The sequence below is a fragment of the Coregonus clupeaformis genome, chromosome 1 (genome assembly GCF_020615455.1).
Source record: "Coregonus clupeaformis isolate EN_2021a chromosome 1, ASM2061545v1, whole genome shotgun sequence".
In the NCBI taxonomy this organism is placed as follows: Eukaryota; Metazoa; Chordata; class Actinopteri; order Salmoniformes; family Salmonidae; genus Coregonus; species Coregonus clupeaformis.
Genome location: NC_059192.1, coordinates 83,115,495 through 83,138,281, shown reverse-complemented (window position 1 = coordinate 83,138,281; position 22,787 = coordinate 83,115,495). Strand labels below are relative to the sequence as shown.

The 22,787-nt window shown below is 42.6% G+C and overlaps 1 protein-coding gene across 1 annotated transcript in view; it reads right to left on the bottom strand.

Moving 5' to 3' along the window:
* LOC121575262 (CUB and sushi domain-containing protein 1-like) overlaps window positions 1-22,787 on the bottom strand; it is a 190,404-nt gene that overhangs the window by 4,099 nt on the left and 163,518 nt on the right. Inside the window, exons 51-62 of the mRNA XM_041888234.2 lie at window positions 13,576-13,752; window positions 11,213-11,392; window positions 10,173-10,346; window positions 7,000-7,173; window positions 6,760-6,833; window positions 6,481-6,592; window positions 5,506-5,685; window positions 3,459-3,521; window positions 2,938-3,099; window positions 2,710-2,822; window positions 405-489; window positions 126-261 (exon numbers count right to left, since the gene is read on the bottom strand). Of these exons, the coding sequence (XP_041744168.2) occupies window positions 126-261; window positions 405-489; window positions 2,710-2,822; window positions 2,938-3,099; window positions 3,459-3,521; window positions 5,506-5,685; window positions 6,481-6,592; window positions 6,760-6,833; window positions 7,000-7,173; window positions 10,173-10,346; window positions 11,213-11,392; window positions 13,576-13,752 (1,630 nt within the window). The remainder of the gene's footprint in view (window positions 1-125; window positions 262-404; window positions 490-2,709; window positions 2,823-2,937; window positions 3,100-3,458; window positions 3,522-5,505; window positions 5,686-6,480; window positions 6,593-6,759; window positions 6,834-6,999; window positions 7,174-10,172; window positions 10,347-11,212; window positions 11,393-13,575; window positions 13,753-22,787) is intronic.

Below are 22,787 nucleotides of genomic sequence, written 5' to 3'. Positions count from 1 at the left end.
GTGAATAGGCAAAGGAGTTTCCCATAACTTATAAGAAAGAGACAACGATGTTTAACATCTAAGCATATATGGACAAACATCACCAATACAGGTTACCAAGACATCCAATAGCCGGCACTCCTTACCTGTGTTTGTAGAGGTAAAATGCAAACCCTGATAGAATAAGGGCAAAGAATGGCACTAGTATGGCAGCTGCTACTGAACTGCTATTCGTGCCATAGTATGGAGGATTTGATGGGTCCAGGTCTGTTGTAAAGAGACCTAATAAAGAAACATAACAGTACAATCATTCTTATCAACATTCTAGGAGTAACTTATGTAAAAGGTATCATGTATCAGCAGTAAAATGTAACCGTGCATGTCTTTTTTTTTTAATGATTACTGAGACTACACAATGACTGTACCTCTTGTCAGTACAAATCTTCCAAAGTCCTTGCTGTGAATATGACCCTGGTAAACAAAGGTTTTCTGGTCAGACTCTGCGGTCACCTAAACCAACACAAAAGAGAGGGGAATTATTTATTTTTTCTGATTAATCAGAGCAGAGTTGAAATGCAGAACCATTACACAACTAGAACTATTACCCATTCACCTCACATAATCCTTTGGACCTCATACAGCTTATGATTGTCTCTCTCGCCTTGAAGTTACTTACTTCTGTAGTGTTCACTTAAGTGATAATGCCCGAGACCCTGGTGTTTGGAGGATAAATTGGCACGGCTGTTGTTAGGTCCTCTACTTCGTCTCGGGCCGGCAAACCTTGCCAATATATCCTCCAAACACCAGCTTCGAGGGCATTATCACTTTTATACAAGGGTTACCAACATATTCAAATAATGATTGACATATTTTCATAAGAAATTGTATTTTCATGAATCTATTCATACTAATTCATCCTTCAACAAGATATAAATGTAGACGTAAGTCGCTCTGGATAAGAGCGTCTGCTAAATGACTAAAATGTAAATGTAATATAGTCCCGACACAAATCTAGGGTTGCTACCCAAGCCGGCTGGTCGTTCGTTCTATTGGTTCGGTTGCTAGAGACGCGACCCAGTCGTTCAGTCTTTTTGTTCTGTATCTATGGACGCGACCCAGTCGTTCGTAAGAAATGTTCCATTGCCATACTGGCTGACAACATTCTTATCCCTTGCTTGCTAGCTAGCCAACTACGGCTAATTTACAGTCACGTCAAAAAGTGCAGTCAGAATAACAGCAAAGTAGCCGCATTTGCATTTGTTTTAGCTGTTTTCTAGTTACATTTATTTGGATACATCCATAACAATGAGCTAATGAGGAGAGATTTCTCCTGGCATAGAAAAATATGTTCACTCGTCAGGACACTGTTGTTCAGAGGAGCTAGCCAACAACACAGCTAACACAATAACTTCAAACTGAAGACTGCAAACTAGCTGCACTGTTTCCTTTGACCTTTTTTCAAATCACATTTCTTTGTATATATCCATAAAAATGATTCCAGCTGACTCATGATTTCAACTGGCTAAGAAACGCTGCCTGCCTGTCTGTCTCGTCCCGAATCCCAACACATTCATTACTATGGGACAGCTGGAGATCGTATGGAGTAAAAAGTACATCATTTTCCTTAGGAATGTAGTGAAGTAAAAGTATAAAGTTGTCAGAAATATAAATAGTAAAGTACAGATACGTATATAGGTTGAGAACTTTTGTGAAAGAGCACAGTTTGGGGGATATGGCATGTAGAGGCAAACCGGATGGACATCATGAAAATGATCAGAGAGGTTGAGGGTAGAGGAAGTTCAGGAGTAAAAACAAACAAAATAGAATTATTGTAAAATTGACTGTGTCCATAAAATATATATAGTATGTATAAGCTGGAAGTAGAGACTTAAGCGTTGTTGTTCACTAGTTTACTCCAATTAAGGGAGGGGGTGGTGGGGTTGGAAAGTAATAAAGGAAAATACATGTTAAAAAAAAAAAGGATATGTATATATATATATATATATGTATGTATATGTATGTATGTGTATATGTATGTATGTGTATATGTATGTGTATGTATGTATATGTATATATATATAATATATATATATATATATATATATATATATATATATATATATATATATATATATATATATATATATATATATATATATTTGCAAAAAAACATATGGGGGATTGGAAGTGATGCAGACAATTACATTGATGGAAGTTACAATCTATATGCAGTATTAAAGCTGATCTACCCCCCCCCCCAAAAAAAATATAACAAATAACAAAAATAAAAACAAATAAAAAAAGTACAGATACCCCCAAAAAACGACTTAAGTAGTGCTTTCAAGTATTTTTCATCACTGGCCGTTGTATAAATGAAGATACAGTATCTTATTTTAACTTTCAAAAGAGTGCTACAGTAAAGTAATAAAGTATCTTAAAACTGACACATGTTCATGCAAATAATTTTAGGCCATTATACCATACTATTTTACGTTGCAGTGGTAGACAAAACCTAATGCCAGAGCTGCATATTGATGAATGACATGGTCTGCAGACATTAGCACCTCATGAGCTAGTTGTACAGTATATTAGCAGAAAACAGAGGAAGGAGAAAACATGTTAAGTAAGGGAGACAAAATAGTTTTGTGTTTCCTGATTAGTTTTGAAGTCCATAATAAGGCCCTAATGTAATTGGAAATAATGATAATTTTATTCAAATAATAGACTCACGTAGCCATCCATCGCCCAGTTGTCGTTCTTGAATTTACTGAAATGAATCTCTGTAGGACCACGTATCTGGTAAACCTTCAGTAGCAAATGGTTCTCCTCCTTCTTGTATGTTCCTGAAAACAATGGAAATTGGGTTATCGGTTGGTGTTTACTGTTGTAATGTTGACTTCAACTGTAGTATTTGCCAAATCAAATAATGTCAGAGTTAACATGTGTGTTGTGCTTTACCAGAGAGTTTAAACTGCACTTTGCTCTGATCCAGAAGTGTGATATTGACTCTACTGGTTGTTGCATTGAATCCATTTACAGTAATGGTGGCACCTTCTCTTGCCCCAAGGTACTCATAGAACCCGGTCCAGACAAAGTTTAAAGAAAACACATTTACAGGAACTGAAGGAAAGAAAGACTTGTGTTATAATGTATGCCCAGAACAAGATAAGGTACAATAATTCATCCAGATTATTTTAGCTTTTGCGTCATCCATCGGCTGTCTGTACATAAGAGGCGTCATTAAGAGTAATCTCAAGATGTGCCGTATGCACATTAAAGGAAAAATCCATTCAAAAACAATATTTTGGTATTTTTTTCATTAGTCCACTGTTGAGTCCCAAAATGTTTTGCATGTCAGCAGTCAGGTTTTCAAGATATTGGACTTTCAAGAAGCAGTGTCACTTGCCACATCATCATGATGACGCAAAATACCAAAAGACATTTGAACATGAACAAATTACGCAGAGAAGATAACATACCACGAATCTTGTTTTTCTGAACATCCGAATCCACTCCTTTTTTACCATTTATTTTTGGGCCAACTGAAAGATGGAATAAATAATTGATTACATGACATTTATGGATGTGACCTACTCACTGCCAGTTTCTGCTTGTAGCCTAATAATGACAACGTTGTTTTGCCACATTTTACCAAAGTGATTTAGATGTGATGATAGCAGAAATGTTGTATACTCAATTATCTAGATATTCTCAGCCAGCACAGAGCACAAAGCAAATTAACTACTGTATTGAATACCAATGTATAGGGGGAAATATGACTGACAAATACAAGAAGCAGGTGAACTGATCATCTAAATACAGTGGGGGAAAAAAGTATTTAGTCAGCCACCAATTGTGCAAGTTCTCCCACTTAAAAAGATGAGAGAGGCCTGTAATTTTCATCATAGGTACACGTCAACTATGACAGACAAATGAGAAAAAGAAATCCAGAAAATCACATTGTAGGATTTTTAATGAATTTATTTGCAAATTATGGTGGAAAATAAGTATTTGGTCAATAACAAAAGTTTCTCAATACTTTGTTATATACCCTTTGTTGGCAATGACACAGGTCAAACGTTTTCTGTAAGTCTTCACAAGGTTTTCACACACTGTTGCTGGTATTTTGGCCCATTCCTCCATGCAGATCTCCTCTAGAGCAGTGATGTTTTGGGGCTGTCGCTGGGCAACACAGACTTTCAACTCCCTCCAAAGATTTTCTATGGGGTTGAGATCTGGAGACTGGCTAGGCCACTCCAGGACCTTGAAATGCTTCTTACGAAGCCACTCCTTCGTTGCCCGGGCGGTGTGTTTGGGATCATTGTCATGCTGAAAGACCCAGCCACGTTTCATCTTCAATGCCCTTGCTGATGGAAGGAGGTTTTCACTCAAAATCTCACGATACATGGCCCCATTCATTCTTTCCTTTACACGGTCCTTTACATCAGTCGTCCTGGTCCCTTTGCAGAAAAACAGCCCCAAAGCATGATGTTTCCACCCCCATGCTTCACAGTAGGTATGGTGTTCTTTGGATGCAACTCAGCATTCTTTGTCCTCCAAACACGACGAGTTGAGATTTTACCAAAAAGTTATATTTTGGTTTCATCTGACCATATGACATTCTCCCAATCCTCTTCTGGATCATCCAAATGCACTCTAGCAAACTTCAGACGGGCCTGGACATGTACTGGCTTAAGCAGGGGGACACGTCTGGCACTGCAGGATTTGAGTCCCTGGCGGCGTAGTGTGTTACTGATGGTAGGCTTTGTTACTTTGGTCCAGCTCTCTGCAGGTCATTCACTAGGTCCCCCCATGTGGTTCTGGGATTTTTGCTCACCGTTCTTGTGATCATTTTGACCCCACGGGGTGAGATCTTGCATGGAGCCCCAGATCGAGGGAGATTATCAGTGGTCTTGTATGTCTTCCATTTCCTAATAATTGCTCCCACAGTTGATTTCTTCAAACCAAGCTGCTTACCTATTGCAGATTCAGTCTTCCCAGCCTGGTGCAGGTCTACAATTTTGTTTCTGGTGTCCTTTGACAGCTCTTTGGTCTTGGCCATAGTGGACTTTGGAGTGTGACTGTTTGAGGTTGTGGACAGGTGTCTTTTATACTGATAACATGTTCAAACAGGTGCCATTAATTCAGGTAACGAGTGGAGGACAGAGGAGCCTCTTAAAGAAGAAGTTACAGGTCTGTGAGAGCCAGAAATCTTGCTTGTTTGTAGGTGACCAAATACTTATTTTCCACCATAATTTGCAAATAAATTCATAAAAAATCCTACAATGTGATTTTCTGGATTTTTTTTCCTCATTTTGTCTGTCATAGTTGACGTGTACCTATGACGAAAATTACAGGCCTCTCTCATCTTTTTAAGTGGGAGAACTTGCACAATTGGTGGCTGACTAAATACTTTTTTCCCCCCTGTATATGGCCCACAGTACAATATATCCTCCTCAGGTTGTGAAGGGTTCACAGGAAATAGTGACATTTGAATAATAGGCATATTCCAGTGCCTAAGAATACCTTTGCAGACAGGTGGCTTTCCGGACCACTTTCCATCAGGTTTACATGTCCTGTGCTCTGATCCCCCGGCCAGGAAGAATCCGTCTTGACATGTATAAATCAAAGTATAGCCTAGTGTTGGTAGATCAATAGCCCTCACGTCAATGTTAGACGGTGTCTCGGGCTGTCTGCAGGCATGGGCTACAAAAAAGAAAGAAAGGAAGGTAAAACACAATAAATTCCCTCGACCACTGACCGGGATTACCGGTCAAAATACAGCAGCCCCACTCCCACACCAGTATTATGGAGTTATGTAGAGATCAAGCAATCCTATCAGGAGTAAAATTATTAAACAAATACTGAGTGTTGCTATCTATCTGCAACATAATATATGAGCTCAGTCTTCGCACCTTCCTGTCATCAACTTAAGCCTCCCTACTCCCAAGCCTCTGACAGTGAAGCCGCTTTATGTGGAGGAGACGCCTGAAGGATTTTGTGGGGTATGCTGTCAAAATCGCGCACTGATTTACCACTCACATACGAACAGCTTAAACTTGGCTAACTTTATCTATTTTTTTGCTGAGGGCAGCAATCCCTACTTTACTTCCGTCCATGAATCACACAGCTATTTCTCAAATGTCCATTCCCTTTTGAACGTCCCTCAATGGCTTTTCCGTTGTGATCTGTCTTTTAATCCATATATACAGCTCAAGACCTATAATCCTGGGCAGAGTTATTAAGGAGAGGGATAGAGAACATGACACTGCCATGGGGAGAGTAGTGATCTAGAATGCAGTAAATCAAAGGGTTACATTTGCTAAACCAATACTTTACTCCTTTTGGCTGTCATACCCCCCTCTATACCGCCTGTATCTCTCCCTCTAGTCATTAACAAGTCAATGCTAAGAAAAATGATACCTGCCGGATTAATAAATCACTTTTTCAGTTTTCTTGACAATGTCTTGGGACAAAAACAAATCTTTCAAAAAGTCTTACCGATACATTCTGGTTGCACACCACTCCACGTCAAATTTTCCAGACAGGTTCTTGTCGTAGATCCCAGTATGTGGTAGTTTTTACGGCATTTGAAGGAGATTTTGCTTCCAACCTAAAATAGAAGAATATACTTTTCTATAAATGGTCAACAACCTGGGAATTGCTTTGACTGACTAGAATACTATTTTGGATTGTTTTAGCTAATTATCTGAGCACAAATGTCAATACAAAGATGTCAGTTTACTCACAATTTCACATCGCTAAAAGTAAGGACCTTACCTCAAATTCTTGGGATGTGACTGGTATCCCGTAAGATGGAGTTCCAGTGTCTCTGCATGTGTTATATGCAGGATCTGAAGACAAATGGAATGTTTAGCTCACTGCCTACCAACATTATCATCACTGAAGAAAATAAGGAAACACTCAACAACGTGACACAACATGATATGGTACAACACACCACACCACAATTAAGGCAGCAGATGTGTATTATTATTATGGTTTGAATGGGCGACCCACCTATACATGAGGGCTGTATTCCACTCCAGCTCCCATCAACCTGACACAGTCTCCTGGAGGACCCGACCAGGATGTTGGGGTCCCTGCAGTAGAAGGTGACCTCTGAACTGTAGGTGAACTGCTTCCCCTCAGCATAACCCTCTGCTGGGGTGCCTGGGTCTCCACACAGCACAGCTAGGCACAACAAACCACAGAGACCATAAATTAAATCACATGATTCACATCACACATTTGTTAAATTTTTTATTTAACCTTTATTTAACTAGGCAAGTCAGTTAAGAACAAATTCACACAACACCTGGGTTAAGTGGGTTTCGGAATCATGATTCACAATTGTTCATAGACATGATGATCACAACGTTTCATAGGCACAACTGAACAGCTAGTCATTTATAACATGGCTCTTGGAATCACAACATTATGAGGTGAAAAAATAGAATTTTGTTGTGAGAGCTTGTTCTTTACAGCGGTGTGTGAGACAGAGAGCCTATGTAATATAGGTTAGTGGTTCCCATTACACACACATACACATATACATTATATATACACATATACATATTTATTTTGGAGTCCGGCTTTCAACTTACTCTTGAAAGTTGTAATAGTAGAATGCACAAAGTGCAATTTCGGAACTGGGTAGTGCATCATCATTTTTCCTCTTGTCTTGTCAGTCATTGCATACCTTAGGAGAGCTACATTGCATTCGGAAAGTATTCAGACTCATATACTTTTTCCACATTTTGTTACGTTACAGCCTTATTCTAAAATGGATTTAAAAAAAAAAACACAATACAGAAATACCTTATTTACATAAATATTCAGACCCTTTGCTATGAGACTCGAAATTGAGCTCAGGTGCATCCTGTTTCCATTGATCATCCTTGAGATGTTTCTACAACTTGATTGGAGTCCACCTGTGGTAAATTCAATTGATTGGACATGATTTAGAAAGGCACACACCTGTCTATATAAGGTCCCACAGTTGACAGTGCATGTCAGAGCAAAAACCAAACCATGAAGTCGAAGGAATTGTCCGTAGAGCTCCGAGACAGGATTGTGTCGAGGCACAGATCTGCGGAAGGGTACCAAAAAATGTCTGCAGCATTGAAGGTCCCCAAGAACACAGCGGCCTCCATCATTCTTAAATGGAAGACGTTTGGAACCACCAAGACTCTTCCTAGAGCTGGCTGCCCAGACAAACTGAGCAATCGGGGGAGAAGGGCCTTGGTCAGGGAGGTGACCCAGAACCCGATGGTCACTCTGACAGAGCTCCAGAGTTCCTCTGTGGAGATGGGAGAACCTTCCAGAAGGACAACCATCTCTGCGGCACTCCACCTATCAGGCCTTTATGGTAGAGTGGCCAGACGGAAGCCACTCCTCAGTAAAAGGCACATGACAGCCCACTTGGAGTTTGCCAAAAGGCACCTAAAGACTCTCAGACTATGAGAAACAAGATTCTCTGGTCTGATGAAACCAAGATTGAACTATTTGGCCTTAATGCCAATCGTCACATCCGGAGAAGCATGGTGGTGGCAGCATCATGCTGTGGGGATGTTATCAGCGGCAGGGACTGGGAGACTAGTCAGGATCGAGGCAAAGATGAACGGAGCAAATACAGAGAGATCCTTGATGAAAACCTGCTCCAAAGCGCTCAGGACCTCAGACTGGGGCAAAGGTTCACCTTCCAACAGGACAACGACCCTAAGCACACAGCCAAGACAATGCAGGAGTGGCTTCGGGACAAGTCTCTGAATGTCCTTGAGTGGCCCAGCCAGAGCTCAGACTTGAACCGGATCGAACATCTCTGGAGAGACCTGAAAATAGCTGTGAGCAACACTCCCCATCCAACCTGACAGAACTTGAGAAGATCTGCAAAGAAGAATGGGAGAAACTCCCCAAATACAGGTGTGCCAAGCTTGTAGCGTCATAACCAAGAAGACTCGAGGCTGTAATCGCTGCCGAAGGTGCTTCAACAAAGTACTGAGTAAAGGGTCTAAATACTTATGTAAATGTATATTTCAGTTTTTCTAAAAACATGTTTTTGCTTTGTCATTATGGGGTATTGTGTGTAGATTGATGAGGGGGAAAAAACAAATTTAATAAATGTTAGAATAAGGCTGTAACCTAACAAAATGTGGAAAAAGTCAAGGGGTCTGAATACTTTCCGAATGCACTGTAATTATAACCTGTCAGAAATGTCCAGATCAGCCCATGTAAGCTAATGTTTTTTAGCTTGGTTTTTTAGCCCATAGATTTTGTTGTAATGTTTGAGTCACTCAAATATCACATGAATACACATTAGGCATGGAAAAATGTATAGAATTGCAAGAGAATGAGCTTTAAAACTGAAACATGTTATCTGCACCCCATGACAAAATGTGTAGAATTGCAGGAAATAAGTTTAAAACCTGCAAAATTTTGTCTCCGCCAACAAGAGGGGTGTGATGTTCCCCAATGCTGGAAGGGGGGCGTGAGTGAAAAAGTTTGGGAACCGCTGATATAGGTGAATGTAAAAAGTGTGTGAACTAGTCCTGCTCTTTATAATGGATAATACAATGGTTTCAAGTTGCTTTTTCATAATAGGTCCTTCATGTTTGCGAAATGCCTCACTTAAATGTTCCACAAAGAGTTTAGCGGCAGAAGTCACTCAGACCTGTTTCAGACCAACAGCATCTAAAGCCTGCAGCAGAGTGTGCTCTCCTGCAGGCTTTAGATGAAAACCCACTACATGCATGGAATTTCGGAACATTCTGGCACTACTTCTGACAGCGTGTCAAGATGATCAAGGGCTTGCAGGCTGCAGCAGTAGACTCCGTCCATGTACCTTGTAATGCTCATGTTATGGGCAGACCTAGCTGCGGATACTTGAGGGATCAATTTAGAAAATGTTGACGCTCTTTTTGGATCTGTCACAACAGTTTCCCAATCTGTCAAATCTGACATTTCACAGAGGGTTTAGTCTGGTCATGCACCCCCCAGCAGCACAACTTTAACAGGGCTATAGGAAGGATAAGTAGGGCAGGTGTGCACATTTATTTTGAAAGGCACCGCTTTCATTAGTTTGATGTGTCTAGCAATAGGCAAACAGCTAAGCTTTGATCACACTGCCATTGCACTAAAGTTTAGATCAAGTGCTCCGGTTCAGTCTTAAAATAACTTGAATTTCAACTTACGAAGACATTGAGGGATCTCCCCTCGCCATGTGCCGTTCCCCTCACATGAGACGATTCCAGGGGTGGATAACTGGTACCCATCGAAGCAGCTGTAGGTGACACTGGAGCCCCACTGCAAGTCTGACCCCTCAACCTTCCCATTGCGAACAGCCGGAGGATGGCCGCACATGATCACTGATGTGGGGACAAAACAATATCATTAGTTTGAGCGAATAAGTACTGTATGTTAACTCAAAACGCCTCAATTGTCTAAACATATCTATTGATGTACTAGAAGGGAATGGATAATTTATCCTGGTTCATATCCTATTTGATTATCATATCCGTTCTCCAACAGGGAGAAAGTGTTTTCATTTGCCTATTAATGGCAAGTAATATAGTTAATTGGGAAGTAGACGTCCCTTTAATTACAATACATATCCGTTATGGGAAGTGTAAATGTTTTCGATTATATGCAGGATATTGCATGAACTATCATTTCTTAACACACCCGTTGAGACGATAAAATATAACAATTCTAAAAGAAATTGTAAAAACAGGAACTTCTGGCATATTAAACAGTATTCACCCACAGGATTGCAATTGCTCTGCTAAAGTACTACTCTGGGAAATTATATGTGAAGTTCACACATTCACTCTCTGCCTGTCAATCTGCTCAGGAGGAGACTTCCCTGCTCTATGCTTGCCTGCATTGCACCACTAACTGGATACATTGTTTTCTCCACGCGTTTGAAGTCTGACATCTGATAGCACAGAGCTTACACATTTCATGGATAACATCCCTTCAGTCTGTGCAAGTCAATAATTTTGCTTGCTGTGCCAAAAAGGTAGAGAAACTACTCCAAACAGGATAAAAAAACTTTTGGAATCCTTTGATCTCTGAGTGCTTGAAATTCTGGAGTGTTGTTGTGATATCTGTAGTATATTTCTCTGGTTGTGCCTTCTTATCTCAGCCCTCAGTAAAGAAATGAAAGTAGAAATGTTTGTTTCTTTGTATGCCAACGACAAGTATTATTGAGTCATAACCAAAGTTGAATTACCTTTACAGTTAGGCTTGGTTTGGTTCCAAGACCCATCCTTGGTGCAGAGGAGCACAGAAGTACCGACAGTATCCATGACGTGGCCTGGGTTACAGTGAAACTGAACAGTCTTGTTGAAGGTAAACTCATTCCCTATGTAAATCCCATTGGCAACAGGACCTGGATCTCCACAGCTGATCACTGTTGAATGGGTCAAATATTCATACAGACAGTACTGTATAAGCGTAATCAAAAGCATAGCGTGGCATGTAGGATTAGGTGTATTGTGGCCACGTCTCATGGTCTAGGTTGAATACAAGATGTGTGTTAGACGAGTCCACTGTAAAACTCCTATAGTACAGTAAGTGGCGACGCGTCATTCAGGGCAGAGCCCCACCTGTTTAGCAAAAAATAAATAATAATAATAATAATAAAGTGGCCTGTTTTTGTATGGTGGCCTGTTTTTTTGTACAAAAAATTTGAGTTAATAAAGTTGCATACAAACATGGTCTCTTTTTTGCTTTCTTGAGTAAGGCAGCTCCAAAATGCAGGTGATTCAGCCTAGCTCAGTGCTTTCTGTGGTGGTGGGACAGCCAGCGGAAAAAATTGAGCAAAATCTACAGGTAGAGCTTGAAAATTCATGCCCCTTGGGTGCTGCCATAGACTTACATTAGAAATGCCCATCCAAGAAGGCTCAAGGTCATTGGCCACAGATAAAATGACATCAAATCAGGTTATATCTACTGTAGCTTTGATTGGACTGATCATGTCAACATCATCCTTTCAAAATCTTAACTAGCAAGCTAGACAAGCAGTCATCATCATGCATCAAGTCGGCAATCTACTGGCAAATCCTTTTCAATCCTTGTCATATGAAGAGAAATTATAGATAAAACGTATCTGTGCTCATCCAAGGACCCGGGGCCACTGCAGCCACGGGTTCGATCCCAGGCTGTGTCACAGCCGGCTATGACCGGGAGATACATCAGGCGGCGCACAATTGGCTCAGCGTCATCCGGGTTAGGGGAGGGTTTGGCCGGCCGGGATGTCCTTGTCTCATCGATCGTGCTCTAGCGACTCCTTGTGGCGGACCGGGCGCCTGCAAGCTGACTTCAGTCGTCAGTTCGACAGTGTTTCCGCCGACACATTGGTGCGGCTGGCTTCCGGGTTAAGCGAGCAGTGTGTCAAGAAGCAGTGCGGCTTGGCTCTCGACATTCGCTAAATCCGGAGGGGAGTTGCAGTGACGAGACAATATCGTAACTACCAATTGGATATCACGAAAAAGGGGGTAATGCCATGTGCCAGAAAAGTTTGAATACATTGGCCATGCTGTCAATCCAGCATGAATTCTGCCGCATTCAAAACAACTGGAAACTCGGAACTGGGAAATCAGTGAGTTCAAGACAACTGGGAATTCGAATAAAACTAGCTCTGACAGGGAAAATATGGAAAATAATTTTGAACGGTCATCCAACTCGGAATTCCAAGTCGGGATTTCGGCCCACAAGAAGGACCGCCGTGCCACCTTCCTGTTCAAGTGAGCACAACAAGGTGAGTCCAAAAATGTATTGTATGCTGCTGCATAAATGATGTAATATGCCAGGGAGATATGTATACTGTAGCCAAGAAAGTAATACTAAGTAAATGTTGTGTAGTAAGCTGTTAGTAGCCCATGTGTCTCACCCTAATAATTTGGTCCCTTTCCTCCCTCATAACTTAGCCTACTGTTCTGACTTGATGGTGCACATGTAGCCTGTTTTAGAGAAATATAATCATTGAATATTGTAAGAGCTTTCATTGTCTGCTTATATGTCCCCTTTATTTATCATATGGTTCTGACTTGGTGTACAGTGAGAATACTGTAAGAACGATCCACGTTCTGAATTCTGTCGCTGTAGATTTCAAAAGTGCTGAACAAATAGTTATATTGACTACGTCCGTCCTAGCTTGCTCATTAATGTCTTAATCGAAATTGCGGATTGCCTCTTAGCTGCTCGTCGTTCCCTTATGCCACAGTTTGTACATCTCAAATGTCAGTAGAAATCACATTTGTTTAAGCAAGTCAGCCATATCAGCTATGTTTTTTTAAAAGGCAGTAAATGAGGCTGAATTAACTGTTTCGCTGCCAGACAAGGCTCCGCTGATAGCCAGGTGTAGCGGTGGTAAGGATTCACTCCATTGTGCTGAAAAGAAAGCTCTGCTGTTGGGACAGCTTTATGTAGGCCCTAACAGTTTATGGGCATAATTTGTCACCATTACAGTGCAATGAATGTATTGTTTAGTGTTGTGTTGTGAAGTGAAGTGGCTTTGCTGGCATGCATAAATATATATATATTTTTGCCCAAACAAGATTTACATGCTAAAATCGCCACTGAATACAGTACCTGTGCAGTCTGGGGCCGAGCCGGTCCAGGTGCCATTGGTGGTGCAGTGACGAGTGGTGAGGCCTGAGGTCTTATATCCTTCCCAGCAGGCATATGCGACGGAGCTTGAAAACAGTATTCCATCACTGAAGACAATCTTCCCGTAGGCAGGAGTACCTGGATTCCCACAGGAAACCGCTGAAAAAACATCAATAGATAAACATGAAAAAAACATCTGGAAAATACTTTAAGATAAATAAATCAAAAATTCATTACATTTACATTTTAGTCATTTAGCAGACACTCTTATCCAGAGCGACTTACATGAGCAATTAGGGTTAAGTGCCTTGCTTAAGGGCACATCAACAGATTTTTCACCTAGTCGGCTCGGGAATTAGAACCAGCGACCTTTCGGTTACTGGCACAACGCTCTTACCCACTAAGCTACCTGCCGCCCGTTGTTATCATAGACGCTTTAGAACCCATAGCGACCGTCGACGGCCTTTCTTTAAAGTACTATAGCGGCCGCGAACTGCCTTGTTTTTCTAACAATAATATCTGTGTCAATATCGCAAAATTAACTTGCAAACAACCAGTTGTCGTAATCATGTGGCTGTTGTCATCAACCAGAAACCGGAAACAGGGTATGCTGTCATTTGACTTTTCAATGTTTTTTTCACTTCATTACTCAAAATGACGATGCCGAAGCGGACACGACTTTTCACTGTGAAAGAGGCTGTATATATGTTGGTTGGTGATACGGATTCGGACAAATTAAATACAATTGTATTTGTCATATGTGCCGAATACAACAGGTGTAGACCTTACTGTGAAAAGCTTACTTACAAGCCCTTAACCAACAATGTAGCTAGCACAACTGGTTAGGAGCCCGTAAAACGGCAGCCATCTCCTCCGGCGCCATTGTATCTGACAAGTCCTTGCACTTTGAAAGCAATGATGTCGAGGTGAGTGAAATAAGTAAACAGCAGATATATATTTGGTGTTGTCGATGTTTGATGGGTGAAATTTGGGGAATAGCTCTCAGATTAGCAAGTCCTGTCATAATCACTTGGTTGGTACAGGTGAGCACATCAGCGGTGGAGCTCGAATGATTGCTATCTGTCTCATGGAAATAGCTGCAGTGTTCAGCTGTTGGTTGTTTTGTCTTGTGTTTTCCGATGTTATTCATATGGAAATGGCCCAAGCTGCTTGCTATAGCTAGCTAGCTAACTAGTTAGTCGGTCAGGCAAGAAAACTTGTGTGTAGCGGTAAATTTAGGCTGCGCTCACAAAGCGTCAACTTCAGCTGTCACTTTCACTAGCAACCCATACAGACAACCAGCTAACTAGCCACTGAAATGAAGGTTAGAGTAATTTGTGTCTTTCTGTTAGGTTTAGGTTATGGTTTTCATGTTTGCTAGGTGCAGATATTCATAGGCTATACATTGCCTTGTTTTCCTATTATTTGACAGCTTAGCTGTCGTGATAGGGTAGATGCCTGTGCAGTGGCGCTCATATGATATTGAGTTGGATATGTGTTTACATAGCCAGCTAACAAGTTGTTTGTTTTGTCCTGTTTCTACCAATGCAATTAATTTGGAAACTGTCCAAGCTTCGTAACTAATCAGCTAACATTGGCGAACTCTGTAGTTAGTCTGTCAGGCAAGAAAGCGAGAGTTGATTGGAGGCGAGAGAGAGAGGGAGAGAGAGAGAGAGAGAGCGAGAGAGAGAGAGAGTGGAATGGGAGGCGTGTAACTGTATCACACAATTTATTATGGAATCCCCTAAGAGGTGATTATTAGGAAGAGAGTATACAGTGGGGAAAAAAAGTATTTAGTCAGCCACCAATTGTGCAAGTTCTCCCACTTAAAAAGATGAGAGAGGCCTGTAATTTTCATCATAGGTACACGTCAACTATGACAGACAAATTGAGAATTTTTTTCTCCAGAAAATCACATTGTAGGATTTTTAATGAATTTATTTGCAAATTATGGTGGAAAATAAGTATTTGGTCACCTACAAACAAGCAAGATTTCTGGCTCTCACAGACCTGTAACTTCTTCTTTAAGAGGCTCCTCTGTCCTCCACTCGTTACCTGTATTAATGGCACCTGTTTGAACTTGTTATCAGTATAAAAGACACCTGTCCACAACCTCAAACAGTCACACTCCAAACTCCACTATGGCCAAGACCAAAGAGCTGTCAAAGGACACCAGAAACAAAATTGTAGACCTGCACCAGGCTGGGAAGACTGAATCTGCAATAGGTAAGCAGCTTGGTTTGAAGAAATCAACTGTGGGAGCAATTATTAGGAAATGGAAGACATACAAGACCACTGATAATCTCCCTCGATCTGGGGCTCCACGCAAGATCTCACCCCGTGGGGTCAAAATGATCACAAGAACGGTGAGCAAAAATCCCAGAACCACACGGGGGGACTAGTGAATGACCTGCAGAGAGCTGGGACCAAAGTAACAAAGCCTACCATCAGTAACACACTACGCCGCCAGGGACTCAAATCCTGCAGTGCCAGACGTGTCCCCCCCTGCTTAAGCCAGTACATGTCCAGGCCCGTCTGAAGTTTGCTAGAGTGCATTTGGATGATCCAGAAGAGGATTGGGAGAATGTCATATGGTCAGATGAAACCAAAATATAACTTTTTGGTAAAAACTCAACTCGTCGTGTTTGGAGGACAAAGAATGCTGAGTTGCATCCAAAGAACACCATACCTACTGTGAAGCATGGGGGTGGAAACATCATGCTTTGGGCCTGTTTTTTCTGCAAAGGGACCAGGACGACTGATCCGTGTAAAGGAAAGAATGAATGGGGCCATGTATCGTGAGATTTTGAGTGAAAACCTCCTTCCATCAGCAAGGGCATTGAAGATGAAACGTGGCTGGGTCTTTCAGCATGACAATGATCCCAAACACACCGCCCGGGCAACGAAGGAGTGGCTTCATAAGAAGCATTTCAAGGTCCTGGAGTGGCCTAGCCAGTCTCCAGATCTCAACCCCATAGAAAATCTTTGGAGGGAGTTGAAAGTCTGTGTTGCCCAGCGACAGCCCCAAAACATCACTGCTCTAGAGGAGATCTGCATGGAGGAATGGGCCAAAATACCAGCAACAGTGTGTGAAAACCTTGTGAAGACTTACAGAAAATGTTTGACCTGTGTCATTGCCAACAAAGGGTATATAACAAAGTATTGAGAAACTTTTGTTATTGACCAAATACTTATTTTCCACCATAATTTGCAAATAAATTCATTATAAATCCTACAATGTGATTTTCTGGATTTTCTTTCCTCATTTTGTCTGTCATAGTTGACGTGTACCTATGATGAAAATTACAGGCCTCTCTCATCTTTTTAAGAGTGAGAACTTGCACAATTGGTGGCTGACTAAATACTTTTTTTCCCCCACTGTATGGATCAGTGGAGGCTCCTCAGAGGAGGAAGGGGAGGACCATCCTCCTCAGTGAATTTCATAAAAATAAAACTTTTGAAACATTAAAAGAGTTATCCTTTTCATATAAAACAAAATATATTCACATCACCAAATAATTGATTAAAACACACCTCGGGAGAGGTTGTCGGGAGGGGTTGTGTTTTCTCTAGCAGGAGGTAAGCTTGGCTTCTTATATGGTGTTGAGTAAAGCTTAAACCATGTATTTAGATTGTAGGTAGGTAGGTATTGTAGTTAGTTTATTTAGGTAGTTATTGTAGGTTATTGTAGGTAATTATTGTAGGTAAGTATTGTATTCGGCGGTGCCCGGTGAAGCACGAGGCTAGCACAAGGCTAGCTAACCCACTACCTGGACCAATAAAGCTAGCTAGCTAGCGGGTAGCTACTGGTAACTTTTAACAACTGTGGATAGTTGTTTCCAATGTTATTTCACGCTTAAGAGTACCTGTAATTAAGCCAGCTAGCTACCTACCATTCAGCTGTTTTTCTAACCTCATTATCTGAGGCATTAACGTTAGGTAGGTATTGTAGTTAGGTATTGTAGGTAGTTTATTTAGGTAGTTATTGTAGGTTATTGTAGGTAATTATTGTAGGTAAGTATTGTATTCGGCGGTGCCCGGTGAAGCACGAGGCTAGCACGAGGCTAGCTAACCCACTACCTGGACCAATAAAGCTAGCTAGCTAGCGGGTAGCTACTGGTAACTTTTAACAACTGTGGATAGTTGTTTCCAATGTTATTTCACGCTTAAGAGTACCTGTAATTAAGCCAGCTAGCTACCTACCATTCAGCTGTTTTTCTAACCTCATTATCTGAGGCATTAACGTTAGGTAGTTAGTAGCTACTGTACTTAATTACAGCTACTGATTGCAGAAGACCAATGTCTTCTTGTCTGCCACCCAGACAGCTGGCGTCGGGTAAGTTTGGCTTTATACATAGCTTGGGCTTTGTCGAGTAAGGCTTAAACTATGTATTTAGATTGTAGTTAGGTATTGTAGGTAGGCATCGTGGGTTGTTGTGGGTAGTTATTGTATGTAATTATTGTAGGTTAGCATTGTATTCGGCGGTGCCGGGTGTAGCACGAAGCTAGCTAGCTAGCTAACTCACCTCCTGGACTAGCTGGCGAGTAGCTATTAGCAACGGTAGCAACTAAATACAATATCCTTTAGCCAGCTACATTTGTTCGCAGCGCCGCCGTTTTTCAAAACAAAGTCAACACAGCAGCCATTGCTAGCTAGCCAACACGACCAGCTAGCTGTACTGTAGCAGCTAAATACAATATATTTGTGCTAGCTAGCCAACGTTTAATTATTGCTGCGTTATGAAAGGAACTAGACACGGACACGAATTATCTGTTTAGTGTGTTAACACACTATTGGTAGTTTGTTGTAACCAAGTATTGGTGCTAAACTGTGTGTTATTGGATGCTAGCATGCTAGTTAGCTATGGCGTCATAGTTAGCTAGCTGAATAAAGTAAGTTGAGTCTATTCCTTGAAACATTGAACCGCTGTAGTTTACAACAATTCTAATTTCTAAAGTGGAAGTTGGGAGAGTTTTATTCGGGTGGTTCAGTGAAACAATTATAGTTTCTGAGGTGGAAGTTGGGCGTTATATTTGGGAGTTTTGGTGAGGGAGGTCCTACTCTCTCCTTTCCCAGATGTTTAGTTCATTTCATTCCGATCTCCTCTGCATTATTGTAGCCTTTTGCTACAGCCTGTCAACTATGCCTCTGCCTATCCCTGTTCTCTCCGCACAGGCTACACAAACGCCTCACACCGCGTGGCTGCTGCCTCTCTAACCTGGTGGTCCCTGCACGCACCACACACCTGGAGTTCCAGGTCTCAGGCAGCCTCTGGAACTGCCGTTCTGCTGCCAACAAGGCTGACTTCATTCCAGCCTATGCTACCCTCCAGTCCCTCGACTTCCTGGCGCTGACGGAAACATGGACTACCACTGAAAACACTGCTACTCCTACTGCTCTCTCCTCGTCTGACCATGTGTTCTCGCATACCCCGAGAGCATCTGGTCAGAGGGGTGGTGGCACAGGAATCCTCATCTCTCCCAAGTGGACATTCTCAATTTTTCCCCTAACCCATCTGTCTATCTCCTCATTTGAATTCCATGCTGTCACAGTCACTAGCCCATGTAAGCTTAATATCCTTGTCATCTATCGCCCTCCAGGTTCCCTTGGAGAGTTCATCAATGAGCTTGATGCCTTGATAAGTTCCTTTCCTGAGGATGGCTCACCCCTCACTGTTTTGGGGGATTTCAACCTCCCTACGTCTACATTTGACTCATTTCTCTCTGCCTCCTTCTTTCCACTCCTCTCCTCTTTTGACCTCACCCTCTCACCGTCCCCCCCTACTCACAAGGCAGGCAATACGCTTGACCTCATATTTACTAGATGCTGCTCTTCTACTAATCTCACTGCAACTCCCCTCCATGTCTCCGACCACTACTTTGTATCCTTTTCTCTCTCGCTCTCCTCCAACACTACTCACTCTGCCCCTACACAGATGGTAATGCGCCGCCGCAACCTTCGCTCTCTCTCTCCCACTACTCTCTCCTCTTCCATCCTATCATCTCTTCCCTCTGCTCAATCCTTCTCCCTCCAATCTCCTGATTCTGCCTCCTCAACCCTCCTCTCCTCCCTTTCTGCATCCTTTGACTCTCTGTGTCCCCTATCCTCCCGGCCGGCTCGGTCCTCCCCTCCAGCTCCGTGGCTTGATGACTCATTGCGAGCTAACATAACAGAGCTCCGGGCAGCGGAGCGGAAATGGAAGAAAACTAAACTCCCTGCCGACCTGGCATCTTTTCACTCCCTCCTCTCTACATTTTCTTCATCTGTTTCTGCTGCTAAGGCCACTTTCTACCACTCTAAATTCCAAGCATCTGCCTCTAACCCTAGGAAGCTCTTTGCCACATTCTCCTCCCTGCTGAATCTTCCAGTTGAAGCTCGCATCTGTTACAAGACCATGGTGCTTGCCTATGGAGCTGTGAGGGGAACGGCACCTCTGTACCTTCAGGCTCTGATCAGTCCCTACACCCAAACGAGGGCATTGCTTTCATCCACCTCTGGCCTGCTGGCTCCCCTTCCTCTGCGGAAGCATAGTTCCCGCTCAGCCCAGTCAAAACTGTTCGCTGCTCTGGCACCCCAATGGTGGAACAAGCTCCCTCACGACGCCAGGACAGCGGAGTCACTCAACACCTTCCGGAGACATTTGAAACCCCACCTCTTTAAGGAATACCTGGGATAGGATAAAGTAATCCTTCTACCCCCCCACCTCAATAAAAAAATAAAATAATAATAATTGTAAAGTGGTTAACCCACTGGCTATAGGGTGAATGCACCAATTTGTAAGTCGCTCTGGATAAGAGCGTCTGCTAAATGACGTAAATGTAAATGTAAATGTAAATGTTTTGCAATGAAGGTCTACAGTAGCCTCAGCAGCACTCTGTAGGGTAGTTTTTGCAAATATATATATTTTTAAAACTATATATATCACATTTACATAAGTATTCAGACCCTTGACTCAGTACTTTGTTGAAGCACCTTTGGCAGCGATTACCACCTCGAGTCTTCTTGGGTATGACGCTACAAGTTTGGCACACCTGTATTTAGGGAGTTTATCACATACTTCTGTGCAGATCCTCTCAAGCTCTGTCAGGTTGGATGGGGAGCATTGCTGCACAACTATATTCAGGTCTCTCCAGAGATGTCCGATCGGGTTCATGTCCGGGCTCTGGCTGGGCCACTCATGGACATTCAGAGACTTGTCCCAAAGCCATTCCTGCGTTGTCTTGGCTGTGTGCTTAGGGTCGTTGCCCTGTTGGAAGGTGAACCTTCGCCCCAGTCTGAGGTCCTGAGCAATCTGGAGCAGGTTTTCATCAAGGATCTCTCTGTACTTTGCTCCGTTCATCTTTGCCACAATCCTGACTAGTCTCCCAGTCCCTGCCAATGAAAAACATATCCAGAGCATGATGCTGCCACCACCATTCTGGCTAAAGAGTTCAATCTTGGTTTCATCAGACCAGAAAATATTGTTTCTCATGGTCTGAGAGTCTTTAGGTGCCTTTTGGCAAACTCCAAGCGGGCTGTCATGTGCCTTTTACTGAGGAGTGGCTTCCGTCTGGCCACTCTACCATAAAGGCCTGATTGGTGGAGTGCTGCAGTGATGGTTGTTCTTCAAATCAATTTAAATTGTATTTGCCACATGCGCCGAATACAACAGTGAAATGATTACTTACAAGCCCTTAACCAACAATGCAGCTTTAAGAAAAAATAAGTGTTAAGTAAAAAATAGATCAGTAAAATAAAAGAACAGCAGGGAGGCTATATACAGGGGGTACCGGTACAGAGTCAATGTGCGGGGGAACAGGTTAGTCGAGGTAATTGAGGTAATATGTACATGTTGGTAGAGTTAAAGTGACTAGCTGTTCAGGAGTCTTATGGCTTAGGGGGTAGAAGCTGTTAAGAAGCCTTTTGGACTAGACTTGGCGCTCCGGTACCGCTTGCCGTACGGTAGCAGAGAGAACAGTCTATGACTAGGGTGGCTGGAGTCTTTGACAATTTTTAGGGCCTTCCTCTGACACCGCCTGGTATAGAGGTCATGGATGGCAGGAAGCTTAGCCCCAGTGATGTACTGGGCCGTACGCACTACCTTCTGTAGTGCCTTGCCGTTGGAGGCCGAGCAGTTGCCATACCAGGCAGTGATGCAACCAGGCAGGATGCTCTCGATGGTGCAGCTGTAGAACTTTTTGAGGATCTGAGGACCATGCCAAATCTTTACAGTCTCCTGAGGGGGAATAGGCTTTGTCGTGCCCTCTTCACAACTGTCTTGGTGTGTTTGGACCATGATAGTTTGTTGGTGATGTGGACACCAAGGAACTTGAAGCTCTCAACCTGCTCCACTACAGCCCCGTCGATGAGAATGGGGTCTTACTCAGTCCTCTTTTTTTTCCTGTAGTCCACAATCATCTCCTTTGTCTTGATCACGTTGAGGGAGAGGTTGTTATCCTGGCAACACATGGCCAGGTCTCTGACCTCCTCCCTATAGGCTGTCTCATCGTTGTTGGTGATCAGGCCTACCACTGTTGTGTCATCGGTAAACTTAATGATGGTGTTGGAGTCGTGCCTGGCCATGCAATCATGGGTGAACAGGGAGTACAGGAGGGGACAGAGCACACACCCCTGAGGGGCCCCTGTGTTGAGGATCAGCGTGGCAGATGTGTTGTTACCTACCCTTCTGGAAGGTTCTCCCATCTCCACAGAGGAACCCTGACAAGGCCCTTCTCCCCCGATTGCTCGGTTTGGCCGGGCGGCCAGCTCTAGGAAGAGTCTTGGTGGTTCCAAACTTCTTCCATTTAAGAATGATGGAGGCCACTGTGTTCTTGGGGACCTTCAATGCTGCAGACATTTTTTGGTACCCTTCCCCAGTTCTGTGCCTCGACACAATCCTGTCTTGGCGCTCTACGGACAATTCCTTCGACCTCATGGCTTGGTTTTTGCTCGGACATGCACTGTCAACTGTGAGACCTTATATAGACAGGTGTGTGCCTTTCCAAATCATGTTCAATCAGTTGAATTTACCACAGGTAGACTCCAATCAAGTTGTAGAAACAACTCAAGGATGATCAATGGAAACAGGATGCACCTGAGCTCAATTTCGAGTCTCATAGCAAAGGGTCTGAATACTTATGTAAATAAGGTATTTCTGTTTTTGCTTTGTCATTATAGGGTATTGTATGTAGATTGATGAGGGAAAAATTTATTT